Source organism: Chaetomium globosum, genomic scaffold (assembly GCF_000143365.1).
Source record: "Chaetomium globosum CBS 148.51 scaffold_3 genomic scaffold, whole genome shotgun sequence".
Lineage (NCBI taxonomy): Eukaryota > Fungi > Ascomycota > Sordariomycetes > Sordariales > Chaetomiaceae > Chaetomium > Chaetomium globosum.
The window spans coordinates 3,529,620-3,543,272 of NT_165978.1; the positions used below are offsets into that span (position 1 = coordinate 3,529,620).

The following is a 13,653-nucleotide window of genomic DNA, read 5'->3' on the forward strand; positions in this document are numbered from 1 at the left end:
CGTTTTGTTTTTTGCCGAATTACATGGAGGCTGGAAACATGAGTATGACTTTGTCACTGATCAATGATTTGGATGAGATGGATGGTATATTAGCATGAGAATAAATTCGGCGCTTATCCGCCGCGTTACGCTCCTACACTAGCTTCTTCTCCTACCCCTAATGTGATGCCTAGCGGAAGCATTTCTTGTCTCTTTTCTCCGGATACTGCATGCATGTACTCGGCTTCACTCCGAATTGCTTCCAATCGTGCGTGGAATGAATCACATCCTGGTGTACGCCCCATTGTTCCAGACCCAAACCCCCCTGTTTGGCTTCCTTGTCGGGGATGGAAACGGTCTCACAGGGAAGGGCCACGATGGTCGCCGGAAGGTATCTTATATGCCGTCGGCTCGGTTTTCCGGCTGCGGGTCACGGGTTTGAGCCTGCGAGAGCGACCAAAGGCTGTCCTCAGGGAGACGGCCCGGGGTGAGGGAAGTTCCGGACCTCAGGACCTAGCAGTTGAACTCGTCAGATCACCGATGAATGGTAAGAAGACGCGACGTGTACTGACAGTGCACAGGTTGCAGCGCTGGCCAAACTTTCCCACCGTGTTGGTGCATCAGATGGAGGACTAGCAGCACATAAGGAGCACTGTCAGCGGAGTCAATTGATGGTTTCCCGGCTCACGTACGTAAAAGTTGGCGCAATAGCACACGCTCATGATGTCGTTTGGAGTCAAGGGGCAGAGATGCCAGCAGGACGGGCCGTATACATACGAATGTGGAGTTATGATGAGCAGAGAAGAAGCTGTAGGCAATTGATGTCCCAGTGTGTCAAGAACAGAAGGGATGGGTGCAATATCAACTCAGGTTGGAGGTATGAGAGGTCGCTTATATATATATATCCCTGGCGCCGTCAGAGACATTGGCATTCCTGGCAATGAATACGTGAACGCGGCTTAGGCTGGTAGCCAATGACCTCGAGCTGATCTCACCGGCACGGTGACGCTCCGCGCAGCATACTCCAAGTTCGAGCTGGGTTCGAGTTGGCTATCGACTTAGCCCCATCTCGTCTGAACGCATAAGCTCTGAAAGAAGGAGAGCTGCGAGGAGGAACCATGTACACACGAGAGAATGCAAGCCATGTCTGTGATGCCTGCCGAGCTAATGTATGTACTGCGTAAGTATAGCTTCCCACGACTGTCATGTATGTCTCGGCCCATTAAATCTAGACCAAACGAGGAACGGCGGAAAAGGGAAAAAAAAGCATCAGGACATCCTCCGAGGAACCCTTGCGTCTCCGGAACGCACTTGAGACAAAGACTTGCCCTTGATTCGCCGATAAGCCTTTCCTTTCACCACTGCCTTCTTCGCCCATCTCCCCTCTGTATGCCGTCAGATCAGAAAACGGCTCTTCTAAGGGTACTTTCACGATCCAACAAACGTGGAAGAACAACAACATCCTTTCAACCCCCGCCAAGCCTAGAACCCAATGTCTCCCTCGGCCCTTCCAGCCCGTCTTAACGTCCGTAAGGCAAGGCGTCCCACAAGTAAAGGCTTTAAAGCCAAGGCACCAAGACGTTGAGATGGGCGAGTTTCTTCCCCGCTCAGCTATGTAGCTAGCTGCATGCGTCCAGCGATGCATCGCCCGAAAGTGCCGGCGGCCAATCGCTTCCCAGCGGCGCCTGCGGGGGAACAGGCTGTGGTGACCAACATCGAAACAGGGATCTCGTCCGGGGAAAGAGGGTTTGGCAGGGGGCCGCTTGGCGATCGATCGGAGCGACCGTGGGATGGGGATTGGCCAGGGGGTGGGTGGGCTCGTGGGTATGTTAAGATGTATGTAAGTCGGTATGTAGGGGGGAGGGGGTGAGTTCAGCTTTGGTGTCAACGTTCATGATGCAGGACCGGACCCAACAGGGACTATCATTTCCAATCTGGTGACGACGGCCTGGGCTTTTCTACGAATAGCGGTCAGCCGTTTGGCCTATCGGGTAGGGACGAGATTAACGCCGGGCTGGCGATGACGATGGCGTGGATTCTAATCGTGGCATTGGAGGAAATCAAGATCAAGATCAGATTGTTGTTGGTCCTGGAGGGGGTTCTGATCAGGAATCGGGTGGCCCTGTGTTACTGGCAGTAACCTTCCACAATCTCCTCGCTGCCTACCGCTCCAGAGCAAGCCCCCCTAGGCCCCAGAAGCAATACATCTCGATAATGCAGGGAGGGCTGCAGTATTACTCTGGGGGTGTTCACGCGCACTCCGCTGCAGTATGATGCAGGCATCTGTCCCATTCAAAACTTTGGGTTGCCTTGTGCGACATCCGACTTATCAGACAAACTAGCGGGGGATGTGATTTTGTGATGCCCCGCTCCCCGATGGGACAAGCAAGCTGAGAGCGGCCAGCTGAGGCCGCAGCGATTGGTAGATATCACCAGGATGGCTGCAGTGGCGTTATCGATGCCGCAAGGGAGAACGCAAAAGCGACAGGTAGCTAGAACATGTTTCTGGTCACGTCTCGTGAGCCACGCCTCCTCCATATGCGGCAGTCAGATCTAAGTGATGCAGGAAAACAACCAAGGAGCGAAACGAACCTCACTTTGGACTCTGAAGGGGGTATCTCCATGCCCCCGACACAGGCGCGGCACTCCATGTTCAAATGCTTTTGTATTCCATCTACACAGTATAGACAACACCTACCCCCACCATCTATTGGCTTTTCACAAACTTGCTGTCCTTGGTGACATACAAATCAACGTACTCATCCACATTCATGGCCTCGAGCTTCTTGGGGTCCTGGCCGAGCTCAACAATCTCCTTTACCTTCTCGGCGCTGAAATGGGGCTCAAGGTGGCCTTTGAACTTGGCGAGGATATGGGGCTTGGCCTCCTCGCGACGCAGGCGGTGGCCGAGCGGGGCCTCAATGACCACCTCGGGCAATACAGTGCCGTCGTTCAGCTCGACGGTCAGGCCGTTGCTGATGGTGCGGAGAGCCGGGTCATGGTAGTCGGCCGTGAACTGCGGGTCCTCGACGCACTTGATCTTCTTACGGAGTGACTCAACCAGCTCAGAGGTGGCCGCCTCGGAGCTGTCGGGGTAGTCACCGGCGGTGAGACGGCCAAAGACGAGCATGACAGAGCACATGTACTGGATGCAGTGGTCGCGGTCGGCAAAGTTGTCCATGGGCTTGAACTGCTTGTCGATGATGCGAACGCAGGCCTCGTGTGTCCGGCAGGTGACTGCCTTGATGTCGGCGGCAGACTTGCCCATGGCCTTCAGCTGGGCATGGAGCTTCTCAGACGCTCGACGGCGGTCTGGGAGTGGAACTCAGCTGCATCAAATAGTTAGCGCACTGATTAAAGCGGTTCAAGACACCGAGAGGGACGACCAGGATATGACACCTTGAGAGCACGTTCCCATGACGTAGCTGCCATAACCACGCTGGAACTCAAACTTCTTGCCCTTGAACAGGACGTCGTAGAAACCCCACGTCGAGGCAGAGAGAACAGTAGGGATGCCAGACTCGCCCTTGAGAACCTTGAGGGCGAGGTTTACGGCGCGCTGGCAAGCATCACCGGCAGCCCACGACTTGCGGGACATGGTGTTGGGGGTGTGGCGGTAAGTGCGCAAGCTCTGACCGTCAACCCAGGCATGAGTGATGGCGTCGGCTGTCTGCTTCTCGCTGAGGCCCAACATCTGGCTGACCACGGCAGTGCTGGCAACCTTGACCAGGACGACGTGGTCGAGGCCGACCTTGTTGTACGAGTTTAGCAGGGCGAGGCAGCCCTGGATCTCGTGGGCCTTGATCATGGCCTCGAGCACATCGCGAATGGTAAAGATCTTGCCGCCGGCAACCTTGTGCTGGCCAGCCTTGTTGGTCCGAGTGGCCCAGTCGGCAACGGCGAGGATGGCACCCAGGTTGTCACTAGGGTGGCCCCACTCAGCAGCGAGCCAGCAGTCGTTGTAGTCGAGCCAGCGAATCATAGCACCAATGTTGAAGGCGCCGTTGACGGGGTCGAGCTGGAAGTCAGTTCCGGGTACCTTGGTGCCCGATGGGACAGTGGTGCCCGGGACGATGGGACCCAGGAGCTTAGTGCATTCCTTGAACCGCAAAGCCTCGAGGCCACAGCCTAGCGTGTCAAGGAAGACCCATCTCGCCGTGTCAAACTGTTGAGGAAGTCATGTTAGCATGCTGGTTGTGGGAGAAAGAGCAAGATGGCCCAAAAGCAAAACAAGAGGATTGCCCCACTTACGGCCAGCTCCGAGTCAATTTTCTGGTTGTGCACATAGCCGGCGATATCCAAGATCTCTTGGTCGTAGCCCTTGTGAGCCGAGGGCGAGGGCGCCGTGGCGCTGGCAGATTGCAGAGAGGCCATGGTGGAGAAGCTGCTGCGTTTGTGGGTTGTAGCAACTGGGAGGGGGGCAGCGGCGTTCTTGAAGGCTCGCAACGGCCGCAAAGCCGAGGGCGGGCACGAGCGGTGGAGGTGCAATGATCTCGTCGCCTGGCGCAATCCGCGGTTAACAGCAGACATGATGCCTCGGTGTCTATGACTGCTCTTTCACCGTTTTCTGGGTGTCAATTGGTGCGGTGCCAATTGCAGATCCAAAGACGGCAGTTGTTGGGATTATTTATTATTGGGATGAAAAGGAAAGCGTTTCTCTTCAGATGTCAGTGACCTTGTCAATTCGACCTTATGCCGCTCGGGCGGAGGGCCATTGCCGCGGCATGCCGAAACCCCTCCACTCTTGGCACTTGACCCCGGCGGGTTTCCCCAGACTCGCTCAACATTTGGATGTGCCAAGCCATGAGGTCGATCTGATAATTGAAAAGGGTTAGGGTTGTCCAAACTCTCGAGCTCTCCCAGGTTTGTCATCACTGCACCTAAAATCCGGGCTAAACTCCGCCAAGTGCGAACAGCTGGACCCCGCCGGCACCGGCACCGTGTGTAAGGTCTCGCCCCAGTGCTTCCGATTAGCTCATGCTGTCTGTCCTATTATCTTCCGCGGGGATATGATGGACGACATATCAAGGACTGATGCGGAGTGCCTTGCTTCATCTTTCTAACTTGCATAAATGTCAATGTGCTAGCTTTCCCAAATCTAGAACCCCGCGCAGCCGGACAACACCCCCCGATCGTAACGTCATTACACACACAGTACCTTAGGTACCTGACGGTGTAGATTCACGGTCAGGATCCAGGTTCCTCTCAACCCAACGACTTTTTGCCTTTCTCCATTCCCTCCATCGATAAAGGTGGCAAGGGAGGTTCATCATGAGCAGCAATCGGAATGGCTCGGAACACGACGAGGAGCACGATGAGGAGTACGAAGATGAAGAGGCTCTCACACATTCGTCTGATGAGTGGTTAGACGCATTACAACAGCAAGATGATGAAGATGAGGACGGCGAAGGTAAGTTCGATACTAAAATACACTACCATCCTCTTCCTTGACCATGTTGTTGACATTCGATGGCTATGTAAGGCAACGGCATCGAGTTCGAGGTGCTCATCGAGGAGATCCTAGCCGAATCCGCCGAGCAAGGCGGGGCCTCTAACGACAACGAAGGTGAGGAGAGGCAAGGCACTGCGGGACCCCAAAGACGAGTCGTCGTGTTAGGCGGCGGTACGCATACCCGGCAGCGGTGCCCGCAGGTCGAGGAAGCACGTACTAACTACTTCCAGGCGGGGAATGGCGTCCAGCTCTCACCCGGCACGAGTTCTTGGCCCTGCTCCGCGGCCAGTATCTCAACCCAACCATTCTCAACGCTGATAACGGCGAAGGCCAGCGCCTCTCTTGGGGCACACGTCGCCCCCCCAGAAACAGACAGTTTCCCAAAGTCCCTAGCGAGGAAGGCAGGAAGTTGATGGACTCGGGCGTCTTTGGAGCTTTCGATAGAAGGGTGCCAAACCGCAAAGCTTTAGCTCGTAGGCTTCTAGACCGGGAGCTGGGTGAACGCGGCTGGCCAGGCCAGAAAGTTAACCAGGGACTCATGGCTCAGGTAAGGGAAAGAAGTGTTTCTCATCATACCATGGTTTGGAACTAAATGTGTCTAGTCCATGATACCGTCAACAAAGCCTGAGATGGTTGTCCACTATGATGATCCGGTTTGCTGTGGGCAATTCTCAGATGACGGCAACTTCTTCTATTCATGTGTCAAGGCAAGTACACACCGCCGTTAACACCCGAATGGAATGGATGCCACCATCGGTCCCTCTAACACACCTGGATAGGACTTCAAAGTTCGTTTGTATGACACGTCGAGCCCACATGCGACTGGAAACACTACAAAAACCATCACCTACCCTTTTGGACAGTGGACCATGACGGATGCGGAACCCTTAGTCCGGACAACAAGTGGCTTGCCTTCTCGTCTCTCCAGCCACACGTCGGAATCGCTGCAACGGATCCAAACGACACGGGTGACCCCTACTCGCTCGACCTTGCCGACGGCGGCCATCCAGGACGGGACGATTACATCTTTGGGGGGTTTGCCATCTTCTCTGTCCGCTTTTCGGGAGATGGGCGCCGTATCGTGGCGGGAACGGGCGCCAACTCCATTGTGGTGTACGACATCGAACGACGCAAGGCAGTCAACCACGTCATGGGCCACCAAGACGACGTCAATGCCGTATGTTTTGCCGACAAACTATCACCGCATATTCTCTACTCTGGTTCGGACGACTGCACCATCAAAGTGTGGGACACGCGCAGCATGGGCGATGGCAGAGAGGCCGGCGCCTTCGTCGGCCACACCGAGGGGCTGACGTACATCGACAGCAAGGGAGACGGGCGGTACATCCTCAGCAACGGCAAGGACCAGAGTATGAAGCTGTGGGACCTGCGTATGGCTATGTCGACGTCGCGGTTCGAGGAGCTCAACCCCACTGCCGTGACCAACGACCGCGAGTTCGACTACGACTACCGTTGGCAGACGTACGAAGACGACCAGTGGTTCCAACACCCGCACGACAACTCGCTAGTCACCTTCCGCGGGCATCAGGTGCAGCGGACGCTAATCCGCTGCCACTTCTCGCCCCCCAACAGCACCGACTCGCACTACGTCTACTCGGGCAGCCACGACGGGTTTGTCTATGTCTGGAACCTCGACGCTACCCTCGCGGCCAAGATCGACGTCAACGCAGCCACGAGAGCCGCCGCCGCCCGGCCACGACCGAACCGTCGCCACCGTATGCATCATCGCCACGAGCACGGCTGGGGGACCATGGTCCGCGATGTTAGCTGGCATCCCAACGCGCCCATGCTAGTTGGTAAGTCTACCTCGTTTTTGTGTCCAAGTGGCAAGGAAGGATTAATACTAATAAAAATTTGGTAGCTTCGTCGTGGTGTGGTCGGGAGTACGAAGTTGGCACGGCGTCCCTGCATTCGTTCAATGAGGGCGAGACTGACGAGGGAGATCCGGTGATGGGCCGTGCGGTGAATGAGAAGCTGCAACCCTACATGGAGGGTGTTTTTCGAGGGGGTTGATGGAGGAAACATGGATTTGCTCCCACTGAGAACCGGGAATTTGCTATCGATCGGAAACGGGCAATGCTCTAACTATAGGTGTCAATCTTTGAGGAAGGATATTAGGGTTTGGAGTTTGGGATGGGATGGGGGTATGATATGGTTGGTATATTAACTGCTCAATACACAACTGATTTTTGATGGACTCCTTGATAGTTTCTAGAGAAGTTATTGTAAAAGAGAAGACAAGACCATTCACGATCACCAGGGGCTTCGATCGGTCAAGTCAATCAGACGACAACCCCAACCCTCGCGTACCTCGCCACAGGGGCTTGAAACCAGCAAGATAAGATAAGCTTCTGGTCACGGCTCCACTTCGACCCACTGCTTCAGCCTTGCCGCGGCCATTGAAAGGCGAAGGCAACCTGAGAGCTTCGGCTGCTGCCCTTGTGCAACCGTTCTTTTCCCAACATTCCTGATCATCGCAACATTTCAAACCCATTCACGGTTCGCTTCACGGGCTTTTGTCTACATCCCACGACTTCATTGGCACACGTGAATCACAGAACATTACAAATTTTTTTTTTGTGCCCACGATTTCGAGCGACCCGACGAAACAATCGCGACTCTCAAACCGTTTGCACTCGGTGGCGCCCGCCGTTTCCTTCCTATCCTAAACTCGCCGGACACTAACCTCAAGGTTTCCTTCGACCACCGACTACACTCTAAATTGGAGGAAAGGACACACTAGCTCAAGGAGTTAGTTGCAAACTGTGGACTCTGCAGGTGGTTCGAGTCGAGAACCGGGCATTCGCATTCAGTTCAAAACGGACAGGCCTTTGCGCCAACCCTACTTGTACTTGTCCAAGGGACCTAGCCCCAGAGGGTGAACGGGGGACAGACCATAAGAAACGAGACGAGAACACCCGACCTCCTGTCACGAGACTGCCAGCACAGAGCTGCGTCTTGGAATCTTTCTTCTCTTCAACGGGGCAGCCTTCTCTCGTTGGTGATTGTTGTGTCGTGGATTGGAATGTACGTATGACGAGCTCTCTACCTCCGTTTGTTACTTTTTTTTCCTGTTTGATCTGGAAATTCATTCGTTACACGACCTTGGCTTTTCTCGAGACCCGATCTATTCGGCTGGCCAGCTGGTCTGCTGGTCAGTGGAAATTTTACATCGTCCCGATGAGGTCGAACCATGAAGTTTGGGAAGATATCTTCAGTCGCTGATGGGATGATGCACCACAGACGTTTCTGTATCTCTAATCCATAGCCAGGCGCTCAAATCAGACTTGAATTATCACACAACAGCAGGTTTCAACTCATCACAACCACAAGCTCTCGATCGACGCCGTTTCGAATCACGAAACTATCATCATGGCTGAAGAGGAATTCGAGATCGACGTCTATGGCGACTCTGCCAACGACCATGGCGATCAGGACCACGGCAACCAGGACCACGGCAACCACGGGCAGGATCATGGAGATGACCACGGCTATGAGGACGAGGGCAATGCCCAGAACACAAACGGTGATCACCGCGATCATGATGACTACCACGAGGAACACGGAGACAACAACATGGATGACGTTGGCGCCGAACGGACCCAGTCTCACACCCCTTCCTCCGAACGCCCCCAGCAAGGCGTGAAGCGCAAGGAAGGTTCTGATGAGCGCCCTGTTGATCCCGGCGCTACCACGGCGCTCATGATCTCGGAGCTCAACTGGTGGAACACTGACGATGACATCCGCGGCTGGGTCCACCAAGTCGGCTGCGAGAACGAACTCAAGGATATCACCTTTAGCGAGCACAAGATCAACGGCAAGAGCAAGGGGTGAGTTGTCTTGTCGGCGGGCCCCTAAATAAAGTACTAACAAGTTGGCAGCCAAGCCTATGTCGAGTTCACCTCTCAGCAGGCGGCCACCGCCACCAAACACCACGTTGACTCCCTAACCAACGAATACAGCCAGCCGGGCCAAAAGAGACACACAGTGATCTACTCGGCTCCGACTCACAACCCGTTCCGCACCCTGCCCAAGGACGCGCCGAACCGGGCCGCCAAGGACGGCCAAGGTCGCGCGGTCTCCGGCTCCGGGTACAACGACCGCGGCGGCAGTTATGGCGGCAACAGCAACTTTAATAGCGGTTTCCGCGGCGGACGTGGTGGTTTCAGCGGCGCTCGGGGCGGCGGCGGCATGAACCCGGGCGGTTTTAACCGCAACTTTTCCGGCGGAAACATGAACTCATTCAACGCCAACAACATGGGCTTCAACAACCCCATGGGCGGCGGCGGTTTCGGTGGCGGCTTCAACCGCGGCGGCATGATGGGCGGCGGTATGCGTGGTGGCATGCGCGGCGGCCGTGGCGGAGGCATGAACATGATGGGCGGCATGCCCATGCCCGGCGGTATGCCCATGGGCGGCATGGGTGGCCCGATGGGTGGCATGGGGATGATGGGTGCCGGCATGGGCGGCGGTATGCCTGGTAAGCCTGGACTGACCAAGCTCGGTCGCTAACCCCTACCACCTCGAGATTCCAAGCTGACCAAACTCCCACAAAAGCCTTCCAAGGCATGTCACAAGGTTTCAACCCGGCCTTCTTCGGCGCGGGGGGCGGTAACCAGCAGTCGAGTGAGTGGCAGAACCCGCACGGCGCCAAGCGAGCTCGAGGCGAGTAGGTCCACGCCTGGAGCCCTAGGCGCTAGTCCTGGCGACCTGCCACTCGATTAGGCTGCCCGACCCAATTTCTCTGATTTCACCTCCCGGGCCATGCGATAGACGGGCGCTGTCTCGCCATTCCGTCTGATGCCACGAGGCAGTTTGAAGATTGGGTTCTGGTGCCGCCGCATTTGTCGGTTTGTATGACTTGGATGGGGACGGAAAACCGGCTTTCCGTTTTTTATTTTTCTTCTATTTTCTATTTCTTAAGGTGTTTCTCCGGCGTTGGGGATATGCAATCAAAGGGGCCAGGTTCATCTCGATCGATCAGCAATCATCACGTTGACTTTTATTACTTCTTTGCGATGTTCTGCTCTGCTCTGCTTCGGCGCTCTCTTGTGGCTGGGAAGCGACTGTTTGTGGGTTCACTATGGTTGGTAGTGTTGTGGTGTTATGCTCGGCATCATCCCGCGTCATGGGTCTCTTGTCATAGTGTGGCGGTGTTGGGGGTGCATGTGGGCGTGTTCTGGGACCCCGGATAACTGCTTGAGCTGGCTATGCGTGCCTCGGTGTTGAGTTTTTACGATGTGTGATGGTGGAATGTCTGAGCAGGCCATGGAGTTTGGGAGATTTGGCGAAGTCCGCGTATACCAAGTACAGCGATTTGTGATGATGATGGGGACAATATTCAAGACTGTAATTCCTACAATGAGGGATCAGTATTGGTCAGTATTGGCATGTTTTGTTAGGCGAGGTACCATGGCGGGGGGGGGGGGAATCTACGTTTCATGATTTCTACCTTGGTCCTTTGGTGAATAATAACCTCAAGCCTCAAGACGCTTCAATTGTCTGGTCTACCAAGCTCGCAATCTGCCGCCACCTCGCACAAAGTATCTGCCGCTGACAAGCCTGCCCAACATCCAGCCCCTCGACCTCCTCGATCTTCCCAGCCACCACTCCCCTCCACTTTCTCAACAACCCCAACAACAACCGATCGACCTCCTCCTGCAACCCCTCCCCACCATCCTCCCCCTCACTCACCAACCGCTCCCACTGCCCAGGCGTCACGCACAACACCCTCAACGCCACCTGCGTGCGATAACACACTGTGCCGGCATCCAACACATAATTCCCCAGAAACCCGCGCTCCTCCAACAACGCGCGATGTCCAGCGCCCAACGCCGGCAACACCGCCTCATCCAGACACACCTCATCCCAGCAATTCCCACCACCCCGTTGTTGTTGCCCTCCCCCCTCCCCATTCCCATTCCCATTCCCATTCCCATTCGCACTTCCCCCATCCCAGGGCAACACGAACCCATACTCTACCAACAAAAAGTCGTTGTGGTGTTTCCCGTAGCAGATGGCCACCTCGTCGCCTGTGGCATAGGCGCGGTCCGCCGTGATGGTGAATTGGGTGGGTGTGGAGGTGAACCGCGCAGCCCGTGCCGCTGTGGTTGAAGAGATCGGCCACGGGCTGGAGCACCATCCGGTCTTCGCGGGGGGCGCGGCGAGTGAGTGGCGTTTCGTGGTAGAAGGTACGGGTGTTGACGAGGAGCCAGGTGTAGAGGTAGTCTTGGCGGGTGATGGTGGGGTTGGGGGTGTCGGTTGAGGCGAAGGGGGTTTGCTGGATGGCGGTCCAGTCGCGGGTGAATTTGGCTTGTTGCTTGCGTAGGAGGGCTAGGGCGGGCTTGGGGAGATAGGCGTGTAATCGTGGGTCCCACGCTAGGGGGAGGCTGGAGATGATAGAGTCGCGCGAGGGCATCACGGCGTTCCAGGGGCTGTACTCCGAGGTGGGCTTGTCAAGGGCCAGCTCGGCCGCCAGGATGGCGTGCACCTTGGTGTCCTTGGGGAGGATGTCCTTGATCTCGGGTCGGGCGGTGTCGAGAGTCCGAAGGGTTGATGTGGGAATCTTGAGAATCCGGTCGCCGGCCTGGTAAGGGGTTAGTTGTCATCTGGTCGAGTGTAGATGCTCTTTTCTCACCTTCAGGGGCTTTGTGGCTACGATGCCAACACCCCGTCCAGGTAATGAGTGAGGGGCAACCCCATGGAGCTCGACCCCGCGATCCTGCGCCCAGAATATGAGCTCGTCGAATACGTCCATCTTTTATTTATTTCTTGGACCACCCCAGACGACGAGTTGGGTTGGTGCTGTGTTGTACTTGTTTGTAGAAGAACGAATGGCGAACAAGTTTCCTTTCTGGGTATCTTACTCAAGCATTTTGTGGTTGGGATTCGGCTCGGGAAGTTGAATGTGTCACTTCCCTGATTCTATAAGAATTGCGTGATTGTATTCTCTGCATTTCAGGGCTCTTTCTTTCATAGTGTCAAATGCATGTGAAGGAGTCATTCATCCTCTTATACTTCAAACTACAGGGTTAGGGTCGCTTCAAACGAAGCCTTATCTTATCTTTCCCGACTTCCACCGAGATTCCCGAGCTCAGATCGAACCAACAAGTCCACGTCGACCTTCTTCCTCCCTGGCTAGAATATTAGGATGCGATTCTGGTGCCTCGGAACCCAATTCAACATGGACGTGACTCTCAGACGCACAGGCGGCTGCCATAAGCTCGCAACAACAACAACCCTCCGACCCGCCGCAGCAGCACTCACTGCAAGCTCCCAACTCCCGGTCACTTCTCCCTTCTCGAAGCCTCACCCGGCCCGCCGGCCCAACTACCCTGGGCCATGGTCCCTCTCACCCGTAATTGGAGAAGGCCGCGTTTGGGCCATTGGGTTCCGGACTCATGTCCCTCCGTGACCCGCGACGAGGAGGCAAGCTCCCCCTTCCACCACACCCCCTCCATCATCCCACTAACACCACCCCTCCACCCTCTTCCAGACCTAATCGCCGCCTTCGCCGAAGCCACCGCCACCCCCTATTTTATCTACCGCCTCCGCGACGCGATGCTCGCCTCGCCCACCGGCCGACGCATCCTGCGCGACCGCCCCCGCATCACCTCCACCTCCCTCAACCTCCCTTACCTCCGCTCCCTGCCCCCCGGCACCGTGGGGCACACCTACGTGGCCTGGCTAGACCGCGAGGGGGTCTCGCCTGACACGCGCTCGGCGGTGCGGTACATCGACGACGCCGAGTGCGCCTACGTCATGCAGCGGTACCGCGAGTGTCACGACTTTTATCATGCGCTGACGGGCCTGCCGGTGGTGCGCGAGGGGGAGGTGGCTCTGAAGGCGTTTGAGTTTGCGAATACCCTGTTGCCGATGACGGGGCTGAGTGTGTTTGCTGCGGCGACGCTGAAGAGGAGTGAGAGGAGGAGGTTTGGGGAGATTTATCTGCCGTGGGCGCTGCGGAACGGGTTGAGGGCGGCTGAGGTGATTAATATGTATTGGGAGGAGCCGCTGGAGAGGGATGTGGTGGGGAGTTGAGGAAAGAGTTGGGGGTGGAGCCGCTCGCCGGAGTTGAGGGACTATGCGTGAAGAAGAAACGGGGGGAGGGGGGGGGGAGAAAGGAGAAAAAATTCTGGGGGGATGGGGGGGTTAAGGGTTTTGGGGAAGAGGGGAAGGGGGGGCGTTTAAAAAATTTTGGG

General features: G+C 56.1%; 6 protein-coding genes across 6 annotated transcripts; 3 read left to right on the top strand and 3 right to left on the bottom strand.

The window, feature by feature from the left end:
* Window positions 1-375: 375 nt before the first annotated feature.
* On the bottom strand, window positions 376-701 carry CHGG_06431 (uncharacterized protein; the record flags this gene model as incomplete). The annotated part of the gene is made up of 2 exons (XM_001222525.1): window positions 376-492; window positions 672-701. The coding sequence occupies 2 exons, from the start codon at window positions 699-701 to the stop codon at window positions 376-378; spliced, it is 147 nt and encodes a 48-aa protein (XP_001222526.1).
* Window positions 702-2,686: 1,985 nt separating this feature from the next.
* CHGG_06432 (uncharacterized protein) lies at window positions 2,687-4,353 on the bottom strand (the record flags this gene model as incomplete). Its single annotated transcript, XM_001222526.1, has 3 exons — window positions 2,687-3,291; window positions 3,379-4,144; window positions 4,231-4,353. 3 exons carry the CDS (start codon window positions 4,351-4,353, stop codon window positions 2,687-2,689), a joined length of 1,494 nt encoding a protein of 497 aa, XP_001222527.1.
* Window positions 4,354-5,250: 897 nt separating this feature from the next.
* Window positions 5,251-7,465, top strand: CHGG_06433 (uncharacterized protein; the record flags this gene model as incomplete). Its single annotated transcript, XM_001222527.1, has 6 exons — window positions 5,251-5,389; window positions 5,462-5,602; window positions 5,662-5,978; window positions 6,034-6,142; window positions 6,295-7,248; window positions 7,314-7,465. 6 exons carry the CDS (start codon window positions 5,251-5,253, stop codon window positions 7,463-7,465), a joined length of 1,812 nt encoding a protein of 603 aa, XP_001222528.1.
* Window positions 7,466-8,824: 1,359 nt separating this feature from the next.
* On the top strand, window positions 8,825-10,125 carry CHGG_06434 (uncharacterized protein; the record flags this gene model as incomplete). The annotated part of the gene is made up of 3 exons (XM_001222528.1): window positions 8,825-9,282; window positions 9,334-9,932; window positions 9,989-10,125. The coding sequence occupies 3 exons, from the start codon at window positions 8,825-8,827 to the stop codon at window positions 10,123-10,125; spliced, it is 1,194 nt and encodes a 397-aa protein (XP_001222529.1).
* Window positions 10,126-10,936: 811 nt separating this feature from the next.
* Window positions 10,937-11,870, bottom strand: CHGG_06435 (uncharacterized protein; the record flags this gene model as incomplete). The annotated part of the gene is made up of 2 exons (XM_001222529.1): window positions 10,937-11,352; window positions 11,435-11,870. 2 exons carry the CDS (start codon window positions 11,868-11,870, stop codon window positions 10,937-10,939), a joined length of 852 nt encoding a protein of 283 aa, XP_001222530.1.
* A 415-nt stretch (window positions 11,871-12,285) lies between these two features.
* On the top strand, window positions 12,286-13,492 carry CHGG_06436 (uncharacterized protein; the record flags this gene model as incomplete). Its single annotated transcript, XM_001222530.1, has 3 exons — window positions 12,286-12,309; window positions 12,661-12,796; window positions 12,948-13,492. The coding sequence occupies 3 exons, from the start codon at window positions 12,286-12,288 to the stop codon at window positions 13,490-13,492; spliced, it is 705 nt and encodes a 234-aa protein (XP_001222531.1).
* Between the last annotated feature and the right edge of the window lie 161 nt (window positions 13,493-13,653).